Source organism: Dermacentor albipictus, chromosome 3, assembly GCF_038994185.2.
Source record: "Dermacentor albipictus isolate Rhodes 1998 colony chromosome 3, USDA_Dalb.pri_finalv2, whole genome shotgun sequence".
Taxonomy (NCBI): Eukaryota; Metazoa; Arthropoda; class Arachnida; order Ixodida; family Ixodidae; genus Dermacentor; species Dermacentor albipictus.
This window is the reverse complement of record NC_091823.1, coordinates 64,569,940-64,594,480: the sequence shown is the minus strand read 5'-3', so window position 1 is coordinate 64,594,480 and position 24,541 is coordinate 64,569,940. Positions and strand designations below refer to the sequence as shown.

General features: G+C 45.1%; 1 protein-coding gene across 7 annotated transcripts in view; it reads right to left on the bottom strand.

Moving 5' to 3' along the window:
- The window catches only part of LOC135905524 (tudor domain-containing protein 7-like), a 151,945-nt gene that overhangs the window by 1,044 nt on the left and 126,360 nt on the right, over window positions 1-24,541 (bottom strand). For all 7 annotated transcript variants that reach the window (XM_070535523.1, XM_070535529.1, XM_070535527.1 and 4 more), the window contains 3 exons: window positions 20,691-20,795; window positions 11,191-11,307; window positions 4,330-4,493 (listed from right to left, as the gene is read on the bottom strand). In XM_070535523.1, the coding sequence (XP_070391624.1) occupies window positions 4,356-4,493; window positions 11,191-11,307; window positions 20,691-20,795 (360 nt within the window). In that variant the 3' untranslated portion in view covers window positions 4,330-4,355. The remainder of the gene's footprint in view (window positions 1-4,329; window positions 4,494-11,190; window positions 11,308-20,690; window positions 20,796-24,541) is intronic.

The following is a 24,541-nucleotide window of genomic DNA, read 5'->3' as shown; positions in this document are numbered from 1 at the left end:
TAACCAAAGGTCCTGTCCAGCCTGCGACCATTATTTCAATCCTGATATTGTCTCTCACGAGATTATTCAAACTTGCCTGTATAATTCACATAAGCCTGACCAGTATTTGCAGCGTCGGTCTTGGCAGTGCCAGGGGACAGTGAATGTATTGAAGGCATATCTCCTGCCAGAAATGATGATTTCATCTAGCTCTAGGAAGCTATTCAAGTGAAAACGGTAACCTACAATTAGTAACTACACTTAAATCTCGTTATAACAAAGCCGAAAGGGAGCGAATTTTTTTTGTTATAAGCGTTAGTTCGTTATAGCCACTGACTAATAATTTGAGACTAATTTATTGCACACGAGCGTGCACTTACTACAAGTAAGCCATCACCGAGGTATCGGCTCCCGTCGCGGCCGAGTGGCTGCGTCCATGGCAAGTGCTAATCGTCCTTACCGATATCACACACAGGGAGAAACTGGAATCAAACACATAGGAATTGATTTAATTGCCTTCCCTGTCAATGGCACAAACTTTTCATGCTTTCATGTTGACGGAGAAAAATATTTGGTTATGCTTCGCTGCTGTGTCTTCCTTAACTGAAGGATGGCCTTCTTAGCAGCAGCAGCTGCCTCAAGCCGATCTGCACCGTCTTCGTGGCCGCCGAAGTAGTGGCAGCAGCGCAGCAGGTCCACTGCGTCCAGCGCCTGGGAAGATGTTGGTAGGTCGTAAGCACAGGGCGGAGTGCCGTGGTCCCCTGCGGCACCTTCATCGACGCTTCCTTCATGCTCCCGGGCAGCAAGCACAAAGTCGTCGTCTGTCAGCTCCTCCGTTGGCAGAACGACGCTATCCACACTCCCGTAGCTGCAGAAGGTTTCACCTTCACACACAACACCAGCATAGTGGAGCGCCCTTCATGACGCTAAAGTTTTGTCTGATACAGCGGCAACACTGGGTAAGGCTATTCGGTCCATTGAGTCGTCTGTGTCAGGGTTGCTTTTGTTGGCAGCAAATGATGCACGTCAAAAGCAGCTTGCGATGGTGCTGGTTGTCACATCCATCCATGCCGCAGCATTAAGCATCTCTATTGCCATATACAAATCAACCTTCGTGTCACGGTTCAACTGCATGTTTAACACAAGTCAGTCTATCACCCGCTTCCGGTATCCAGCCTTAAATGACATTATCATGCCTTGATCAAAGAGCTGTATCATTGCCGTGCAGTTCGGGGGCAAGAACCGATGTTCGTCAGCGCAGCAGTGGTGTGGAGGGCAGCACAGTTGTCTAAGAAAAGGCATATCTTGCGATTCTGCCTCTTCAACTTCTCGTTACGCAGCCATCCCGCAAAAACTTCTCTTGTCATCCCGGCTTTCCGGTTTGATAAGTACTGTGGCTGAAGTCGCCCGTTTCCTTAAAAGCATTGTGGCGGCGCGCTTTTTTTCTATCACCAAAGGTGGCATCTTCTCCGATCCATCCATATTCGTAGAAAGGAGCACAGTTACGCGGACCTTACTATGTTTCCCACCACAACAGAGCTCCCCTTTTAATGATAGGGTCTTCTGTGGTAACATTTGGTAGAAGAAAGCTGTTTAGTCAGCGTTGAACACATCTTTCTTTTCATACTTTTCAAGGAGAGGACCAACGTTAGCTTTCACCCACATCATTGCGGTTTCATTGTCGACGGCCTGGGACTCGCCAGTGACAACCCTGCCAATGATATCGCCACGCTCCTTAAGACGCTGCAGCCAGCCATCGCTTGCAACGAAGCTGTCGCAGCCCATGATGCAACCAAAGTCCCTCGCTTCTCTCTGGAGCAGTGCCCCACTAACGGGCAAATTAGCAGCCCTTGCATTCAAAAACCACTTGAACAACGCCTCTTCCACGGCTTCAAAGGCAGGAGACTGCAGCTTCTTCCGGCTACTTTTCACGCCACATGCACCAGCGCCAGCAATAACTTCTTTGCTGCTGATTGTAGAAAGGGTACTCGGCGCGTTGCCGAACTCCTTGGCCACTTGAGTTTTCTTCGTGCCTGACGCAACAGCCATAATTATGGCTGCTGATGCTGCTGCTAATCATTTCTCTGTCGTGAAGCTGGCGACACGGTGGAAAAAGCACTGACGGACAGTGTACAGAACAGTGCAAACAGAGGCACAAGGCACTCGGCTGGCAGTGTGCACTGCACACAACGGATGGAGTGGCTTGGCTGCTTGGCCAGCTTGGCTTGGCTTGGAGCATTGCTGGATGATGAGGGGCCGCCTGAACTGCCGCATCGAAGGGCCGCAATGCATCGTGCAATTTAAGAAATCTATATGTTGTGTACAAAGTGGCTTGTTAGGTGCGATTTTGGAATGAAGATTTTTTTTTATATCTGTTGATCAATTAATATTTTTTCCTTAAAACGAAATTTTAAACGCATCGGTTATTATGGGAACTTTCAAGGGGAACTACAATTCTTTCATTATATCCATTATTTCGTTGTAAGCCTATAGACATTTTTATCGGGGAGAGCAAGAACTTCCTCTCTGGACTGTGCTGTGGGGGTACAAAGGAACATGCAGCAGCATCTGCAATGATTTTGCACAAGGGTTCACGTGCGAAGAGCACAGCGCAGAGAGCATTATGGCGAGGCCCAGGGCGATCTTGTTGAAGAGGTGCAATAAAGTGCACTTTCTTCCCAAGAAAATTTTTCCTGTCTGCCCATTACAGTGAAATAAGAAACCGAAACCGCATTTGCAGCATCAGCAATAGCCTACCATCAATGCCAGTGTCATCACATGATGACAACACCTTTTGCATAGGATAACACTGATAACACTTTAAGCCTTTAATTATGAAAGCTCATTTAAATGATAGGTGTCTTTACATGCTAAGCTAGAGGCAATTAAGTCGTATAACATATATTAAGTACTTCAGAGGCATATATAGTCAACGAAATAGTGAAGTGGTTAGTCTAGATGTGGGCCACCACAACCTTGTTTGCTATGGTTGAGGAGTCATTCTAAAAATGATGAGCATCAAACACAATGGGCCACACTGAGGATGACATGCTGTGATTCACTGACAGGGATGAAGAGATGTACGAGCGACAATGATGGAAATTTAAGTGCAAATACACCACCATTCTGTGAAGGTAGCCTTCTATGAAGGCCTGCTCTCAGAATATTTCGAGATGAAAATAGCAGCATACAATGAATGATTACTACATTTACTCAATTATGACGTGTCTCCTTTTTTTTCCCCATCCAATTGATCCAAAAAGTACCTGTGCATTATAAATAGGTACAAAACCAAAACTGCACTGGCAACAGCCTAGCATCACAGCCATTGTCATCACAACATACATCACAAGATGGGTATAGTTTTCATGCAAGACCCTGACAACAATGCGCTTTTAAGCTTTAATTACAAAAGTTCATTTGAGAGATCAACTTTAGATTTTAAGCTAGCAGCAACAGAACTTTGTCTTGTGTTTCCGGCATTTCGGAGACGTGCACATGTTGCAGGACATACTGGCAAAGTATTTACTCCAGGCGTGGACCACCATCCTGTTTACAATTGTAATGGAGTGGTTTGTGGAATGTAGAGAATATCAAATGCAATGAACGAGGAGGACAGAAGCATGTCACAGTCTGCAGACAGAAAAAGCTGATCGAGACTGACAACATTTGTTTTTGAAATTAAAAGCTTTAGGAAGTGCAATTTAGCTTTCGATTTATATGTAGCGTGACACTGTAACCCTGCCCTCCATTTGTCATTTTCTTGTCTGCAACAGCTCTTTTCTCAGTAAATGTTACACTCTGGACACACTGGAATACTAATTTATCCCTTTGGTTGGACTTTATTTCCCTTTAGCATGTCTTTAAATTTTTTCTAGAAATCTAGCAGCACTGAAACTGCATAGCTAATATGAACAGTTCACATGGCTACATCATTTTTACAGCCTGCAGGCCACAAGCGGTCGAGGAAAAGAAATTTACGCCAGTGTACTAGAGCACTGAGTTCACAACCTCTTGACTAGCAAAGTGATGCTCAACCAGCAAAGCACTGTGCTGCTCAGCATCTACAAGCACTGGGGGGAACTCGCACACCTCCACATGCTGCCCCATGTCAATCAATTCAAGGTTACCACACTTGACACTTTCTCTTGTCTTGATTTTGTCTTTTCCCAAGTTGGCACTGTTGCCTTGAAGGGCAGCAATGTCAGCTCAACAGTGTGAAGGCCATGGCTACTGAGCCACCATGGCAGGTTGAATGCTTTGGACAAATGCAACACACTAATAAAAACCAATAAGTGCTGCTATGCACGCCTACTAAAAGCTTGTTCAGAAGATGAATAGAAAGCTTACCTTGAAACAGAAGGATAGAGTTCTGACTAGTGTAAACCAGGACACCGAGTCTGCTTCAGTGCTTCAATGACAGTATTGTTGATTGAGATCAGCTCCCGGCTCTCCTCGTTTCTCCTGAAAAGCTCCACTACAGGCTCCTTCGCGTCTGTATTTGGTTTGGTAACCTGTACACAAGAAGGCATGGAAAGTGTCAGCTGAAGGACACAGGTGAAGAACACCACTACTGCACAGCTGTCCATTGAACTTCAAAGCTTGGACAAGCCACCCAGACAAGTGCATCACAGGCGTTGCACACCCCAGGACACACTGCACCTGTCTACTGCAATGTGGCATGTTTTAGTTGCAAGAAGTTTGTCCACTGCCTCAGTAAACTTGTGGGGCTCTTCGATGTACACGAACTTAATGTAGTCTCTTTAAAAAAAGAAGAAAAAAAAGGAGCAGAAACCATCTGGAGCTGATTGTCACAGTCAACCGATAACTTTCTGCTATATCTGCTGAGATATGCTGTTGGACAACTTATTAGTAAATTCTACTGGCTAACGGGACAATAAAGAGAAAATTATGACAAGCTGCATAGGTAAATGACGCTTCTACAATGCAAAAAAAAAAAGTCACTTTTACAGCAAGAGGAGGCAGGGTAAGCCAGAAAAGATGCACAAACGTAAACCGGTGGCGATACTGCCTTAAGTTCCCTGCATCAGCTCGCCATGACATCATAAATTTTGACAGTGCCTGCTTGGGCCTAGTTAATTTTGATACAAACTTAAAGAATTGAAGTTTGACATTCACTTTCTCTTCAACGATTAACGTTTAACCACATAGTTAAGAGTTTTGAAAGAATACTTTCTCACTAAAACTTGCTTTAGTGCTTGTCGTTTAATGTCTCTTTATTGCTACAAGGCATGAGTGCTGTGATGTAGGGACATGTCTAAGTGTAGGACAGGCTAAGGTGCAGTGATGAGATGAGACATGCTAATGTGTATTCATTTTCCTGACACCTATGCTTATACCATCAGATATGCTGTGGCCAGTGTTTGCCCATGCAGTAAAAAGCTTTTTTTTTTTCTATCTTGCATTTACCTGCCGGTGCTCCACCATATCACATCGTGCGTGATGTATGCGGAACGTAAGTTTTGCATGATCTTTTAACCACCCGAAGAGAGGACGTGATGCCGATGCCACAATTGTGAACCAAGTTCCCAAATAGATGCTAATGCAATAAAAATTTTTCAAAAATGTTTATACAGGGAAAGTGCAGTCTAAAAAAGTGGGGAACACATAGCGTTTGACCTCTGGTAGGAGAAAGATTCGCAGGGACATTGCACTTGGTGTGGCAGTTTTCTTGCCCTCCCTCAGACACCAGCTCTACACCGTTCCGGCCACCTGGGATGACCCCATCGATGCCGCCAATGACACAACATCGGCTACAGTTTGTTATCACATAAAACAGTGGTTGGTAGAAAAAAATGATCTCCTAATTTCATCTACCTTAACAACTGACGACCACTGTCAAAACTGAGGCATGAATGAGAGCTGCAGTACGAGGCAGGTTCAACTTCGAGCCTGTGCCCAGTTGTCGCTGGCTTGTTGGTAAGACATCGTGAGGCTTATAGCGCGTGAAAAGGCAAGGACGAAAGGAAGACGTGACACACACAGGCGCTAACTTGCAACAATCTTTATTTCAAGCAAGAGAGCCATACATATACACAACTTTTTCGCGTACATCATCATACATTCGCTGTTGGCAAAAATTCCTTACACACCATTGCGCAGGTAAGATAACTCTTTGCGGTAAAGGGCAATTGATGGTTTTGACACGCAGTTATCCCCAAGCCTATCAATCATTTCTGCTTCTATAATATTGCGAGTTATCCTACCTCAGGCTCTTCCCACAATGGAGCAGTCTCTGTATGCTGGAGCACACGTCGAGTGGTCACCATCATCCATCTCGTCAACAGCGTCAGCACTCAGTCGGCACACTCCAAGTTGGTTTAGAGGGGAATCATAAGAACATGCTAGTCAAACGCATTATGTAAGTAATGCCCAGAGCTGATGACCGAAAGCTTCAACGATCAGATCCTCCGTCTTCGATTGGCAAGTTACCCTACACATGTACTTATTAGCGTTGCTGAGGGTCTGCTCAAGTCAAAGCTATCAAAGAATTCCACCAGCCTGCCTTGTGTAGATAAGAGGAGCACTGCTGTCATCCCGTATATCCATGGTCTATTGCACGTTAAAGGAAATTAGGTCTACGTGCGAATGTTAGGGTTGTGTTTTCAGCTTCTACAAGATTGCAATGTCTGTGCAGACTAACCAGACCAGGCTTGTATGACAAGGGCACATGCAAAAAGAAACACCAGGAACCGTTTGTTGAATGTGTGGGAGCAGTTGTTTACAACCTTCCTTTAAAGTGTGGGAAGAACTACGTGGAGCAAAGCAGAAGGTGCCTCAACGAGCATTTAAAGGAACACCGGTATAATGTAGCAGAAAAGCGGGGTGAGTTCCTTGACGCTCACTGCAGGCATTGCAAGTGCACTGTTGCCATGGTGGATGATGACCACTCGATGTGTGCTGCAGCATAGAGACTGCTCCATTGTGGGAAGAGCCCGAGGTAGGATAACTCGCGAAACTATAGGAGCAGAAACGATTGATAGGCTTGGGGATAACTGTGTGTCAAAACCATCAATTTTCCTTTCCCGAAAAGAGTTATCTTACCTACGCAATGGTGTGTAAGGAATTTTTGCGAACAGCGCATGTATGATGATGTACGCGAAAAAGTTGTATACATGTATACATATGGATCCCTTGCTCAAAATAAAGATTGTTGCAAGTAAGCGCCTGTGTGTGTCACATCTTCCTTTGGTCCTTGTCTTTTTCACGCGCTATAAGCCTAAAGCTCCACGTCTTGCCTTATATTATAAGCTGTTTTTAACGGCAGCCAGAAATAGTTGCATGCAGCAAGTGCACTGCCACATGCATGCATCGCCACAGCAAAGTACATCGTATGTGCAAAATCTAGATGAAATTTACCCAGAAATGTGTTTGTTGTAGCCAATAATCCGTTATAGGCGGGCCCATTAAAAGTGCAACGTGCAGCGTGAATAATATAGGCAGACCAGACTAAGTGATAAGAATGGTCTATTATATCCAAAAGTATGTTGTAGCAGATCCGCTGCAACGACATGGATTATATTAAAGATATATAATTATTTCTATGACATTTCCATAAAATGTCTATGACATTACAAGAACATAGTAGTATACAGTACAGCTGAACATCGTTATAGCAAAGTCACATTTGACACAAAGCTTTGCTGTATCCCATATTTGTTATAAACATACAGTAAACCATTATCCTAATGAAGCCGATTTACCCGAATTACCAGATTATTCAAAATTTCTCACAGTTCTGACCTAAGCGTGTGCATTCCAAACGAGATAACTCGAAGCATACTGATAAGCTGCTCTGCTTAGAGCGAACTGGCATGGGGCGTGTGCATACTCTTGGTGGCGGGCCGCATGTTTCGCACTGGGCAAAGCTTTACACATCGGGCGAGCGAGCGACCATTTGTCGCCAGTTACGGCATCGCGTTGCCTGCGCACCCTTTTCCTCTGTGCTGCACACACGCGTTATCAGCAGCAAGCAGGTGCGTACTCCAGGCAGAGCTCAATGCCTTTCGCACCGTGCAAGCGAGCGACCCTCAGCCCCTTTGTCAAGCACTCTTTTCCTCCATGCTGCACTTGTGCATTATCAAAGGAGAGTGGCACCACAGCCGCGGCACTGTGGAACTAGTGCACAACGGAAAACACTGCATACTGTTACTGCATAACTGTTACTGCATACCGCCTTCTGCCTGCCTAAGTCTCCAAAACCAGGATGCACTACTTCCTCTGTGCTTGCATGCACGTGGCAATCAGCCAGTGCAGGCTTTGTGAATGCTTGGTTTGTGGATTGCTTTAGTAAGTGTGCCTTGCATGTCCTTTTGTGGTCTTCAGTTTGAAATGGCACTCTGCCAGTTGCTGCATGAAAGTGTTTGAACTTAGAGCAAGAAGTTTTTTCGATAGGTAAAGTGGAAAAGGGTGAAGGGCAGAAATATCAAAATGCAAAGCAATTTGGCATACCACGTTCAACATTTCCAACTGTATTGACGAGCAAGGAAGAAGTGCTAGACGGCTTTGAGAAGAGCCTCTCAGCCAAAAAATGAAAGCGCAACTGTGATACCAAGTATACTGAAGTGTGTGCATGCACTTCGTGAGTGACTGAAAAACACAAGTGAGAAGCTCCTTGTGAATGGATTTCAAACCCCTGCAAAAGCTGAAGCTCTAGCCCTCCAAATGGGCAGACAAGATTAAATGCAGCAATGGTCGGCTTGAATGCTTCAAGGGACTGCACAGTGTGTCCTCAAAATCTACTTAGCAAAAGTGCAGCCATAGACCGCGACACCATGGAGGGATGGAGCAAGTATCAGCTGATGTCCCTACTTCAGCAACATGAAGAGAAAGGCATTTACAACTTAGATGAGGCTGCATTCTTCCAAGAAATTGCTGACAAAGCATGTATGCAGTACTCAAGTACATCCTCATTGGGAGGCAAAGAAAGCATGAGAGTGTTAGTGTGCTTTTAGGTGAAAATGGGACCGGTGAGGACAAGCTTCCTTTGTTGATACTGGGGAATGTGAGGAAGCTGCAATACTTCTGCAACGCAACGATGCCTAAAGACTGCATATATAAATATAAATGTGCTTGGACAACTGCAGCTGTTTTTGAGGAGTTTGTGCACCTTCTATATCGAAAGTTTAAGGTAAAGCATCGCCGTGTGCTTTTGTTGTTGACAACTGTCCCAGCCATGGAAAGATTGACAATCTCGAAGCGATCACTTTCGAGTTTCTGCCAGTGAATACAATCACAAAATTGTAGCCTATGATATCAGGGAATTGAGACCACGTGAAAGTTATACCGCAAGAGAATCTTACAACACATGCTCATCGCATATGATGCCAACAGGTGCTACAACATCAACCATACATTGTTTAAACCATTACCTCCCTGCCCTTCCCCTTCTGACTCTCTCTCTCTCTCTCTCTTTGTTAAACCATTTATGGAAAGAGCTGGCACCTGCAAAGTTTACAAACTGTTTTGAGGATGCTGGCTCTTCCCAGCTACACTTGTGCATGCCTGGCATAGATCACTAGGTTTGCAACGGTCTCTACAAAGCTGTGTACAAAATTGTTGGCGAAGAGGTGGAAGGCAACTTCGACTCATTTGCGTTGGCTGATAGTGCTGATCCCTTCATCATCCCAGCTAAGAATGCTAACATAGTAGACTTGGGTCTTGGTGGCCCCAATGAGGACGGAGAGCCAATAGACGAACGTCTTCGTAATATACCAACTGAGGCGCAGACACAGGAGAGCCTCTGCCTGCCGTGAAACAAAGCTGAATGCACAGGCATGAACTATGACCTCATGCAGTTCCAGTGCAAACTGGAGCAGGCATTACTTAGGCCCGGCAGAAACACCCAGCAGACCCAGCTGACCGAGTATTTGCACCTCAATAAAGGTTTGCTTCATTGAATATCTTGCAGTTATGCTAGTGTCACGTTGCCACTTTCGATCATGATTGAACTTAATCTGTATCGAAATACTTGGCCATGACTGGTTCCCTCCCACAGCTTGCGCAAACAAGCCAATTGCAAGCAAGAAATTCAATCCTGATCTATCTTGACCACGATTGACAATGCACCACGTGACACCTGTATTAGACTTCCGCAGAGTTGGGCTATTTCATTTCTAGTTTCTTAGCTTTTAAGGGATAGACTCATCAAACTACCACTCATATTGAATTTTTTCTCTGTCCTGTCCACTTCGTTGTAACAAAGGTTTACTGTACATATGTTTACTGCAATAGCAAGGAGACAACCTTATTATCTGCTTCATTACATGGTAGTCGATAATTTGGTATATCAGTGTTCATTATATTAAGGTTCAACTGTATAAACTAGTGATTGTATGAAGAATGTGTGCACACGTAAATAGTGCAGGGAACATGGTGGCACCCGTTCTACTCAACCCACAAAAAATTTGTTCTTTGAACAATAAGCTTGGGACCGATAAGTAGCGCAAAAAGCTTTCCCTTCATCTAATCTTGCCTTGACTACGATGACTGAGGAATAAAAGCTTCTCTCATTAAGACTGCACTGCGACTTTGACCATCCATAATAGGAGTGCCTCGCCACTGTAATCAACACATTTAAAGAAGCAGGACACTAAAATACACAATTTGTTTTTCTTTTTTCCTTGAAAAAGTCAAACCAAAAGAAAGTTATGAACTAATTTGTTTTATGCCACTCAATACTTTACATCTTGTTTGCAGCAATAGGAAAGGGAAATGCTAAGAAGCTGATAAAGTAACTCCTTGACTGTGGTGTTGCTGTAGACAGTGAAGCTCAAACTAGGCCAGTACAATTTAAGTTAAGGATTCCTTTTGCTCAATTTTATTCCATTTCTTATCATCAGCCAGTCGTGGCTTGCTGATGCCAGTGTTAACACAGGCCCAGTGTTGCTCAGCACAAAATAAATTGACGAAGCAAAAGAAGGAAAACAATATGAACATAGTTAAATTATCCTAGCCCTCAATTTGCCCTGAAAGTGACCAGCACTACCTGGTGGCCTGATGCATGTTTAGAAACGAATGCTGCAGCAGGATGTCACAGACACTGTGTCACTGCTGTGGTTTCATTCCCAATATTTAACTAGCAGAGCAAATGCCACGGTCAGCAGACAGCTTCTCAGGAGTAGGCAAACCAATACAAGCCACGGACACACTGTTGCCATATTGCCTAAGCAATGGTCGGCAAACACTTACCCGAATAAGAAGTTCAACGTGATGCCCTCCACTGAGATTAAGCACTTGAGTCGAAATGTCCTGAGACCAGCAGAAGCCGTCTTCTTCGGTAAGCCCTCGCAACCGGCAAGGCACTGCCTGCAGAACCCAAGAGTAGGAAAAAAAGAGAGCGGAGCAGTTAAACCCTCTCTCTACCACTGAATAGTATAAAATTTCACCAGAATTCGTGCCAATAGAGTAGATGACAAGTATAACAGTCAAACAAAAATATATAGTGCAGATCCCACACTAGTGGGAGTCTGTCCAAGCAAAGCTGTGGTGAGCCACCAAGACAAACTGGTGTATCTCGAAAAAAAACACGCAACGGACTTTGGCAACAAATGGGCCTTGTAGGTAGGCCTTGCTTGCAGGCCTTGCTACGATCCGGGTAACATCGCCAGTCTTGGTGGCACGAGGAGCATCGGCACAGCAAGATGTCGCTGGGGTGTTGGGAAGACAGGCAAACTGCTGGTCAATACGTCGGCTTTTAGAGAGTTCCAGGTGGCGGCGCTCTTTTATAACTGCATCAACCGTCGCCACATTGTTAAAAACGAGCCAGTTGAAGGCGTCATCGGCAATGCCTTTGAGGATGTGAGAGACCTCATCAAACTCAGCCATGTGTGCGTCAACTTTGCAGCACAGAGCCAAGACGTCCTGAATGTACGTGACGTAGGGCTCCGTTGACGTCAGCACGCGGCCGGATAACGCCTTCTGCGTGGCAAGTGCGTGGCACCTTCGTGCGTCCGAAACCAAACTCGAGGTGTGCCACCAAGGTAAAAGACTACGTTGGCGAGCATGATAGTAGGGTCCCACCGGTTATTGCGGCTAACGTGTTCGTACAGGCTGATCCAGTCATCGACGTCTTCCCCATCTTTGCCCGAGAATGATGATGTAGTGATGTAGGTCGTCGAAGTGGGAGCAGGTGTCGGAGCCAGCGGAGTTGAGTTGTCGTCGCCGGGAGCCATGAAGGAAACCTCGACATACCGTCCACTGCGAAGCTCCGTGACGAGGTACAGGGAACGTCCACCTCCACCAGATATGTTACGTAGGAAGACGCAGACAAAAAGCTATATACAAGTATATTTACAAGGGTATACGCTGCACTTGGCCAAGAGGCAACAGCCCGTGCTAGCCTCTAATCGTCGTCATTGTCTTCACACTGCTCGTCTCTTCGTCATTGTAAACACTGTTCCGTAGCAATATGAATAGATTTCCAACATCCTTTGAATAAACAGCCGCTTTCACCATTAATATAATATGTTCATGTCTAAGTAGTCACAACGTTAGCAAGTTATTGTCATTACATAGCACATCAAGTGTTGTTTTTAACCCTTCCAGGGTTGATTTATTTCGCCATATGCGACTGCCCAGGGTCGATTTTTTTTTATTACAGATTTAAATTCTTCACAGGAACCTATTTCGAAAAGCATTTACCGTAACTTTTTTAGGGTGGCCATAAAGTGAGAAAAAAATATTTTGCATTGGTATATATGTACTATTTATTCATAAATAACAATAAAAAAGGAAATAAACTTATTAGAATTAAAAATTTGATGCATTGATATACACACAGTTCAAGGCTTAGAAAATGCGTACACGAGAATATTTCACAAGTCTAAAACGTTCCTGCTCTTACACTAATATTTATGTCCATAGCGTAATCGAACTGCGTAGGCGAGTGCACTTAAGAAAACTGTGTGGTTGTGTGCTCGTCAAAAAAAAGCAATATGTGTGACAAACTTTCGCTAATCTTCATCTTATTGCGAACCAGAGGCAATTAGTTTTCGCGAGTCTCCCAAAAGAAAAAAAAAAAAAGAAAGACGCATGCATGGCGGCATTTTTCATACGCACACCGCTGTGAGCAATAAACGGGCAAATAACAGGCGGTCGGTCTTTGAGCGATTAGTGAAAAGATGGCCATCAGTTTTGCTAACGCAAGAAGCTGAAACTGCCCATGGAACAAAACCCAAACTAACCGCCACCAACCCGCATGCGTGCCAATGGGCGCGCGGTAGTATATAGATGCGCCGGAGCAAACGAACTACAGTTGAAACTAAACCCAAACTAACCGCCAACCACCTGCACGCGTGCCAATGCGCGTGCGGTAGTATATAGATGCACCGGAGCAAACAAACTACAGTCGAAACCCGCGATAATGAAATCCCGCAACAACGAAATTCTCGCAACAGCGCAACTTTTTCGTTCCCCGACGAATGCCCACAGGATTCAATGCATTTCGTACCTCTCGACAAGGAAATGTCGCTGCACTACAATCGCGCATCAACGAAATTTGCCGGAACATAATTCCGCATATTACCTACTCGCGTAAGGCTAGCTCAAAAAAATGTGCTCAAATGCTATTGTTTTGCACTAAAATTGCATAAAATACCACCCCATTATACATGTGTGGGCGCGGCGATTGTTGTTCACAAAAACAACCAAGTGCTAGAAGTGTTCAGTGCACTGGAAATACGTCCTGGCCGCCATCTTGTTTGTTGATCGCGCGTTTGAAGCAGCATGCATGTTGCTACAAAGATCTGGCAACGGTTTTTGCACGCCTACCATATGCGAGATCATAGATCATTGTTCGAAATGCGCATTCAGTTTGCGTTCCCCGTGGCTGACGATTCGGTGAGGCGTAGGTCAATCGCGTGAGTCGAAACTGAACGTAAACTGAACACGCGTTTCGAAGAACAATCGCCGATCGCGGCAGTGCACTGCGTAATGTGCGCCTTGGTGAGAAAAATGCAGCAAAAACAAGGAAATCCACATTCCAATGACATGTAATTGTTTAATGCACTTGAGATGGCAGTCGCAGAATATGGAGTGTCACGCATCGGGCCATGATTAAGCGATCGTCCAGAAATACACATCCCTTGCTTCAAGAACGCTGGTTTTGGTGCCACCTGACAGGCATCGCATAAAGATTTGGCGCGAGCCGTAGATTTGCACGAAAAGGCCATTATCTCGATTGTTTGTCTTTGGGTACACAAGATATGACCACTTTTGTGCTCGGCACCAGACGCATCGGCGCCTACGCGCAACAGCGTGCACTGCAGAAATGCTGCTCCATGCACTGCTGCTCTGCGTCTGGTGCCGAGTTACACAAAATCTCGCAAAAGTGATCGCATCTCCGAAAGCAATTGACCGAGAATACTGCGTTACGGCAGTGCTGCCACTGCTGGTCCCAACACATGTGGTGCACTTCGTACTGTCTCCAATGCAGTTCTATGTCCTCGAGCAAAGCTTTCAAAGTTGGCTAACAGAATTTTGGCAGTAAAGTTTTGTTCTGCGATGCATTACCTATCTGTGCTGTCTCTATTCACAACAACAAAATTTTCACAAAAGCAAATTTTTTCGCGTTCCCCGCCGATTTCGTTATTGCGAGGTTCATCTGTAGCTCTAAAACAAACCATGCAACGAAAACCAGGTTAGGGAGGCGCGAGAAAAAAACTCCCTGTATTCCCGCATAGTGGCCGCATATGCCAGGAAAGAAAAAAGTTAGAAAATTGGCATGCTTTTTAAACGTACAGACGGCATCGTAAATATATGGCATCGACCATTTTGGACTTGTTTGGTGCGCCGTATATTTACGCCATTGACCCTGAAAGGGTTAAAACACAAATCGTGCATTAGGGACAAGTGAACAGTTTGTTCGGATAGCCAGGACTCTTCGAAGAGCGAACAATCATGGTTTATGAACAAAGAAAAATATCTGGCTCCCTGAGTAAGGTAGCAGCCTCCACTATGTGTGTTCTCATGTTTTTTGTCTGCTATAGGCACTTTAATGAAATTTATCGAAATTTTCATCTGTTACACTTGATTTGAAATATTAAAAAAAAAGACTACTTACAGTAGACTTCCTTTAAAACGAACTCGAAAGGACCATAAATATTTGTTCATCTTATTAGAAGAATAATTGGCAAGATGAACAGGTGCATCCAAATATCTTACTTCAAAATGGTAAATGTAGTACTGTACTTATACAATTGTAAGTCGACCTTTTTCAAAATTTGAAAATCTGAAGTGTGTGGGGGGGTGTTAAATTCAGGGTGTCTACCAAGTTGACATTTCCAAATTCCCTGAGTTTTCCAGGTTTTCCCTCAGCACATTTGCGAAATTCCCTGAATGAGCCAGAACTTTTTTTTTATGTCAAGACAGGCTGACACCGCGTTGCCCGATGCTGTCCCTGTCTAGTAAGCATGCTGAAACAAAAAAATTAATGCAGTTTGAATAGTAAGGAGTAATATCTATTTTATTTAAAAAGAAAACAGAAGGAAGGGGTTAGAAAATGCACAGCGAAAGAAATGGTAAAGCCCATTCCAAATTGAGTCGAACATTTTCAAATCCGAATGAAAAGGAGATGCATACATAAGTAAATATTTTTTAAGATCAGCTATTTCTATCAACTGATAGCAAGCTCATCTGTATGAGGTCCTGAACTTTGTCACAACTAAGGTTCTCTCTCAGCAGCTGGGAAGTCAACCTCAACTGTCCTGACATACTCTCAGCCCGTACACAACATCTCAGTGTTGGATTTCACTGCCTAAACAATTTATTTTGGTTTGGATGAGGGACACCTGTGTCTCAGCATCAGCCAACACTTAGTTTTTTTAGCTCAAGCTCCTTCAAAAAGGCGGCGGCACCCTTCCTTTCCCGTTAATTCCTCGGTGCATCGGTCCTTTCTGTTCTCATCCTCCTTCTACCACGCTTTCACCACATGGATCATCTGAAGCATCCTCTTGGTCAGTTGTACAGTCAACATTTGATTTTTCGGACTTCCGAGGGGCCGCAAAAAAAATTGAAAAAAAAAAAACGGGCAGTCTGAAAAAATTAATGCATGCCTTTAACTGCCTTTAAGGGCTAAAATTACCACAGGCACGTCTGAAAAAGCTCTGAAGGCCTGCCAGTACCCTTATTAGGCACATCAGGGCTTGTACTGTGACAGGAGACAAGGTGCACGCATGGGTAATTAAGGAATACATACTATGTCCCGTGACAATTGCCCCCTTCCCACGCTTGTTATGCTTCACAGCCTAACACAATTGTACTGAGGCGAAGCTAACTTTCGGAGACTGGCATTACGCAACGCGCTGTGTGCTGCGAGCTTCAAAGCCAATCGCGAGGATTACAAAGGCGGAGTCGGTGCCATTGGTGATAGCGGCGAATTCTTTCAATGAAAAACACGGCACCGCCAGGCAAGAGGCTTAATAGCGAACGTAGAAGCAGCTAGGCCTAACGTTGCCGCGGTGGTGGTTACGGCTGCCAGCGGATCTGCCTGCGAGAGTGCCTGTTCGAGGCAGCGAGATAATCAAAATAGCGGTGGTGGCGGCTTTGATTAATGCCATTTCAGACCTGCAGTCAGGGCAATATACATTGAGCATATGGAGTACGCGGTGGTGCCGTAAAACCGTGCAAATTATCGGGCATGTTCGAAAAATCGGGCGTCTAGAAAATCGGTCGTTAACTACTCTGGCAATACGTAGTGTCGATGACACGGCGCCAATGACGATTCATTGCGATTCCTCTGTTACTGGAGCCAGCATTAACAAGACTTTCGTTCCCTTTCAATAAAGTTACAGCTAATTTTCCCCGATAGAAGCACAAATTCCCTGAGTTTTCCCTGAGTTTTTCCAGACTGTTCAAATTCCCTGAGAATTCCCGGTTTTCCCGGTTGGTAGACACCCTGAACTTACAATCGAAACCAAAACATGGCACAGCAAAAAAAAAGCGAGGCCAACGGGATATCAGGGGAGCTATAACGTAGTTCCAATATTATGTTTGCTCTATGGCCCCACCCGTAGCTTTCCACTATCCTGTGCATTTGTTTGCTTTTCGGAAGGGTTTTTCAACATTTTTTAGTTTTACAGTGCACACAGCACTTGTGTAGGGGTGACCATAGTTCATGCAAGTGCCGCTGTTCCATTTGCGGTGGCACCCTCAGAACATCGGCGCTTGCTGGGAGTATTGACAGTTCCACACCACTCACGGCTCGCGTTTCTCTTTCCCTGTAGCTCTTTAGTTTCATGCGTTCAATTTGACTGCCAGCCACGTGCTACTTCCATGCTTCCTCAGTCGTCATGAGTGCTCCGAGTCCAGTAAACATTCGGCGCTCGTTCACAGCGGCGTTTAAGAGGGCTGCCATCCTTTACGATGAAGAAACAAATAACTGCGCAGCGGACCGCAAGTTTGATGTTTCTTAATGGGTGGTGCGAGAGTGGCAATGGCAGCAAAGCAAAATTTCCACCTGTGACGGCAAGCGAAGAGGTTTCTGCGGGCCAAAGTCGGGACGCTTTCCAAAGCTGAAGGCCAAGCTTGCGGCGTCCGTCGCCGAAATGTGTGATCAGTCCCTGCCAGTGACGTGCGACATGGTCAGGAGACAAGCCTTTTGCCTTTTCAGGACCTGCTCTGCCGTGAGTACAAGTGGCTGGGGGCAGAAGACCGCGAACTTACGCTGACCGGACATGTCAAAAGAGCCTCCCTGACGGCTCTGTGCGGTTGGGTGCTTTCGGCGTGGACTTATATATGTATGCAAATGCAGAATTTCGCTGGATGGCGACATGCTGTGGGACCGTAGCAGCAATGACGAAGGCAGCATTAATGAGTAGTAGTAGTCCAGTGACCATGCCAGCAACAAAAAATTTTCGTTATGGAATGGGCCCGCGGGCGTGCTCTTCTTTTTTTCCTGTCACGCAATATGGGGGGTCGACTTACATTCGAATTGGCTTACAATCGTGTAAATACGGTAGACTGGCAGTTGCTACAGGTTTTTTTGCAATACGGACGTACCGCATTTGTCTCATGATTACATTGTCCTCGTGTGCTGTACACTGTGTGTCAGAGTGAAAGCATGCGATGGTGAGCGAACGATGACAGCTCAACCTCGTGTGTGCAAAGGGAAAAGGGGAGCGCCATCTTCCGTCGGGCACATGGCACCGGTGCAGGGAGGGAGGGGGGTGTCGTGGTACGGCCACGCGTGCTCGCGTCGGCTTTAGCTTGAATGCACCCTGCTTTGAGGGCACAGTCTACGTGGGCCAATGGCTCGTAGCTTTGTGTGCACTGTGTTCTCGTCGCTCAGTTTACGTTGAAGTGGTAGACAGCGCAAACGTCTCTCCGCTCACTGCTGCTGCTGCTGCGATTCCTCAAGCCAGCATTTTGACAGCGAGTGTCTGCGGTCATCGAGTGTGATGTGTTCGTGTTTGCTTGTGCGTGCCAACACCATGCTTGTGTAGTTAGTAAGCGAATGTTTACAAGGGGGCGTTATACCCTGGCGGCAACTGCATAAGGCAGGGCCGCGCGAGCCCTGTCTTGAATACAATCTGCAATGTGGACAGTCTAGGCACACCAAGGGCCGATAGCTTTGTATGTGCTATAGCACCCATATACTTGCGTGTCACCCATGTACACAAAGTGAAACATCACAGTCTCTTTGTTTCTTCCTTTAGTTTTTGCTCTTCTCTCTCTCGTCTACGTCTTTCTTGGGCACTTTTTCATTAAGATGAAACCACACCAACTCATCCAGCTTTCAGTTTTGATGAACTCCAGTAGGGTGCCTGGATGCGGGCGCCCTCGGGTGCAGCGCATCGAGACACCCTAGCCTCTAAGATCAGTAGCGGTGGCGGTCACTCCGAATGTTCATCTTAACCGAAGAATACATCTGAAGCGGTTCATCTTAAGCAGATGCTTTTTTTTTTTTTTCGCTGAGCCTATGGAAAACCAAACAAAGGTTCCCCAGGGTGTCTACCAAGTTGACGTTTCCAAATTCCCTGAGCTTTCCAGGTTTTCCCTGAGTGCCTTTGCAAAATTCCCTGAACGACATAGAACTTTGTTTTATGTCAAGAGGCGGGTTGACACCATGTTGCCCGATGCCGTCACTATCTTGTAAGCATGTTGAAAAAAAAAAATTGACTTAATCCAGTTTGAATAACATGGAGTAAAGTCTATTTTATTTGAAAAAAAAAAAACAGAAGGGAGGTGTTAGTAAAATGCACAGCGAAAAAAATGGCAAAACCCATTCCAAATTGAGTCGAACATTTTCAAATACGAATAAAAAGGAGATGCATACAAAAGTAAGTATTTCTGAATATGAGCTATTTCTACCAAATGATAGCAAGCTCATCGGTATGAGGCCTGAACTTTGTCACAACTAAGATTCTCTCTCAGCAGCTTGATAGTCAATCTCAACTGTCCTGACATACTCTCAGTCCATACACAACATATCAGCGTTGGGTTTCACTGCTTTAACGAGCTTATTTCTGTTTGGATGAGGGACACCAGCATCTCGGCGTGAGCCAACACATTTTTTTGAGCCCAACCTCCTTCAACTATAGAGGCGGAGGCATGCTTCCTTTCCCGTTCATTCCAAAATGTGTCAGTCCGTTACTGTTCTCATCCTCTTTCTGCCATGCTTTCACCCCACGGATCATTTGAAGCATCCTCTTGGTCAGTTGTACAGTCAACATCCGATTTTTCAGTACTCCCTAGGGGCCGCAAAATCATCCGAAAAATTGGACAGTCCGAAAAAAATGAATGCATGTCTTTAACTGCCCTTTAGGGCTAAAATTGCCACAGCTACGTCAGGAAAAGCCCTTAAGGCCTGCCTGTACACTTATTAGGCATATCGGTGCTCATACTGAGACAGGAGACGGGGGTGCATGAGTGTATAATTATGGAATACAAACTGTGTCCCATGACAACTGGCCCTTCCCACACTTATGCTTCACCGCGTAACACTGCTGTACAGAGGCGAAGCTAACTTTCGGCGACTGGCATTACGCAACGCGCTGTGCTCTGCAAGCTTCGAAGCCAATCGCGAGGATTACCAAGGCAGAGTCGGTGCCATTGCTGGCAGCGGCGAATTCTTTCAATTAAAAACACAGCACCACACGGCAAGAAGCTTAATAGCGAATGTAGAAGCAGCTAGGCCTAACGTTGCTGCGGTGGTGGCTACGGCTGCCAGCGGATATACGTGCGAGAGTGCCGGTTCGAGGCGGCGGTGGTGGCTTTGATTAATGCCATTTCAGACCTGCAGTCAGGACATTATACATTGACTGTATGAAGTAAGTGGTGGTGCCGCAAAACCATGCGAATTATCGAGCATATCCGAAAAATCGGGTCTCTGGAAAATCGATCGTTAACTACTCTGGCAATACATAATGCCGATAACACAGCGTCAATGACGATTCGTTGCGATTCCCCTGTTACTGGAGCCAGCATTAACATGACTTTCGTTCCCTTTCAATAAAGTTACAGTAATTTTCTCTGATAGAAGCACTAATTCCCTGAGTTTTCCCTGAGTATTTCCAGACTATTCAAATTCCCTGAGAATTCCAGGTTTTCCCGGTTGGTAGACACCCTGGTATTCACACACTATGTTAAAACACAAATTCCACACTCTTCATAATAACTTTACAGAACCACTTCAATCAATATAACCTAGCAAAATCCAAAGGCCTCACACATACACACATGCATACACACACCTGGAAAGGTAGGCGAAGAACAAAGTCGCCGAGACTGTCAACATTTCGGAACTCCGAGAGGTAGCATCGCTCTTCATAGCCGTAGTCCACGTGTAGCACTCGAAACTGTTTCACAGAAAGAAGAAACAAAAGAAAGGACAAGAAGTAAATCTTTTGTGACACTTCAGAAGCTTTCACTTACCAGTACACTTCACAAAATATCCTGCGAGCAAAGTTTTTTTTCAGCTGCAACACACGAAAGGTCTATGCAAGTCATGAGCAAAACATTAATTCTGTGTTTCGTACTGGCTCCCTTCTGCAAAACAAAAATTTACTGCATTGACGGGACTGCTTTTACATATCCCCTAACCCTTTTACATTATAAGGTCGAACCCACTTATAATGATACTGGATTTAACAATATATCGGATATAAGAATGCACCATCAACTTTTTAATGTTTTTTATGGGAAAATAACCAGCTTACTACAATGTACCCATGCCACATTATCGGTTATAACGAAGTCTCACTGCTGCGTGTCCATGCTGAAAGTTAATGGAATGTGAGACCCTTGAAAAGAAAAAAAGGAAAATGAAGTACAAGCTGCTTCGCGATCGCCCACCACTCCAAGTGCCACCACGCGTTTCTCTCCATGAGAGATGCACGCCAGCCTCGCACACATCTTTGCTGTTGTCCTTCCACCCTTCCGAACATGAATGGGCTGCGCCCACAGCTCTGTGCTGCGCCAACTGCACTGACAACCAGTTACAACGCTGCTGACACTGCTCCCAGATTGCTCACTAGGCCCTCACAGTTGGTTCTTTATTCTATGGCCCTCATTCTGCGCAATTCTGCTAATGGATTAAGTCGTTCGTGCTTGTCTTTGTTCCTTGCAACGAATTCATTCCTGGCCACGCTGTTTCTCAGCCTCGTTTGCCTTGCCGCTGAGACGGAAGATGGTGGATCTGCCCGCTGATCATCGGCAATGCACGACGTTGCCGGTGAAAAGAAAGCACACTGCTACAGATTTGGAAACAAAGTGCTTGTAACTGATGACGCGATCGTCGCAAACGTGCTTGCATTGAATAGCGACAGTGACGGCCACAACGGCAGCGCTGACATGGTAGAGCAGGCTGCCTCAACATTGTCCCCGTGGGAGGTCCTGTAGATGATTCAGTCCCTCGTGGGCTTCTTTCCATGAGGAACCTTTCATTTCACTATGTGGAGCACCTGGATGCCTTGGAGAAGGATGCCGGCAAGCTACGCATAAAGCAAGCAAGGCTGACGGACATGTGGTTTTCTCGTGCAAGCCAGTGGGAAGTACATGACAAGATGCTTGTGGCGATCTCGCACCAACGTTTATTCTGGATTTCTCAAGCCAAGATGCTGCCGCAGCAGCCTTCCTGCATTTTTTAAAAGGCGCCTTTAGGAACCACCGAAGCGATGCCTCGGTGGAGCTCGTATGTCACTTGCCGCATGTGATCCCTCTTTGCAGTTGTTATAGCAGTGCCATTCTTAAACGCCGACAGCCGCGGCTTGTTAACAACACACAATCGGAGCACGCAAGAAGCAGAGTTACAGTTAAATGAGTCAACAGAATCAGAAGCCGGATGGAGGAAGTTGGTGGGGAGGAGAACAGGCCTCCCTGCCATAATAGTTTTTTTGAAACAGCTGCGCCATCCCCCATTTTGATTTTTTTTTTTTCATGCAACCTGGTTATAACGTTTATCGGTTATAACAACGCAATTTTCGTGGCACTTGAATATTGTTATAAGTGGGTTCCACTGTATATCACATTGCCTTCAATCTTCTTCATAATTAACCCAGAAGCGATTATTCAAAACATTTGTCCTGGTTATGAAGTCTGGTGCATGTGGAACTGCACGGAAGTGGTTTACTCATATTCTTGCCGTCCACTTTCGAGAAATTTGGCAATTTATTATAGTCTACACCTCTGTGTTATCACAGACGGCACAAAAACCAAACGAAAGCAATTTTAAAGCAAAGCTTTAAGTTGCCAAAGCACGGAGATGAGGCAAAGCAAAGCTTTGCCTCATCTCCTTGCTTTGTGAGTGCTCGCTGCTGACTACTGCCATCTTGCCAATTATACAACTTGGGCCCATGAGTACATGCAACTCTGATTGCAACTTGTTAAGGATTGTTCTTGGGCTAGTTAGTTCCGAATCGTATTGAACAAATAACCACGCAAACTGATGATGACGAGATGCGTAGGCAACACATACATGTACTGACTTATTACATTTATTTTCAGAAGTGTACAGAACATATAGCATACACATGACACATGAAAATAAGCAAACAGAATTGTAAAAGTAGTTGTAAGTCGGCACATGTGTGTGTTGCCTACTCGGCTCGTCCTCCTCAGTTGGCAATGTTATTCGTTCACAAAGGGACTGTGCCACTGTATAGGTGCCCAAATAGACGAAGTAGAACAGGCAAGAAGTGAAGATGGCAAAAAAAGCAGACTGTGGAGAAAGAAAAAAAGGAAACAAAATTGGACCAGAGCATGCTTTGAGTGAGGAGCATTAAACTGCAAAGCAGTGAAGAAGTCTGCTACAAAAAATTGTCAATGACAGAGAAGTTAAGAAGTTGTCAACAGAAGCAGCCGAGTGTTCAAAAAATGGAAGAGCATTTATTGAGTGAGGAGCATTCAGCTACACGAAAGGAAGGAGGAGAAGTGGAGATATTTTAGTACATCAAAAGAATCTTCGCTTATAACCGATTTCAACTATTTGTGACATCCGCCAATTTTTGAGGGCGTGCTGATAAGTATTAATAAGTACCGGGCCATGAAGCATTGAGCCTTACCCAAAATATTTAGCTAGAAGCTGTAACTGCTGCACTATTCTGGATATTTATCCCAGTTAATGCACTACAAACATTTTTTCTGCAGTTTCTTAACTCTCCGAGGGTCAAAGCCGTAAATGTACAGCACCACAGACAAATCCCAAATGGTCGATACAGTATATTTACGGTAGCACCTCTGTGTTAAACACATGAATTTTTCAACTCTTTGTTGCCTAGAAAGTGCTGCCACCTTGTGTGGATAAAAATGTATTTATTTTATTTATTAGGTGCTTTTCAATTATGAAAAAAATGATAAAATGAGAGAGGTTAGGCAAACAGAGTAGATGGGGTACCACTCGAAAACCTAAGGAGGTCAGTTCTGCTGTTTCACTTGCAGTGTGTGACAGGGTATTGTCATGCAACAGGATGACACCTTTGAGAGCTTATCTCGACATTTTTTCTTGATGTTCTGCCTCAGTTTCATCAATAAATCACCATAATATTCTGTATTACCGAATTTACCCAAATCTAATGCACACCAAATTTTCGCAGGCTTAAAGTAAGAAAATAAAAGGGCGCCTGAATGCATTACCAGTCAGTATCACATGGCCACTTCAATCGTAATTCTCAATCCTGATTAGTTCCACCCCCTCCCCAGCCCCACCCCCTTCCCTTATAGCTTGAGCAAAGAAGCCAATCAAGTGAAAAAAGTGGCTGGGGTTCAGCAGGGACTGAACATAGTTATAGGAGTGAAAGCTCTGTTAACCCTTTCGCTGTCACGGACGTACCGGTACGTCTTCGCGCTCCCCCCCCCACAGTGTCACTGACGTACCAGTACGTTCTCTATCGTGCATTCAAAATTTCACGCCTAAGCGCAAAGCTGGCGCTCCTGGACTGGCCACGCCATCTGTTCGCTCTTTCTACAAGTTAGTATTTTCGCCTCAACCTGTGTTAATACATGTATTGAAAAGTACGGTGCGACTGCCACTCCCCACTTTCTCTTCGCTGAGTGGCGCGGTGGCTCCGCGTTCACTGTATCATGCGTCGCGCACGTGGTTATGGGT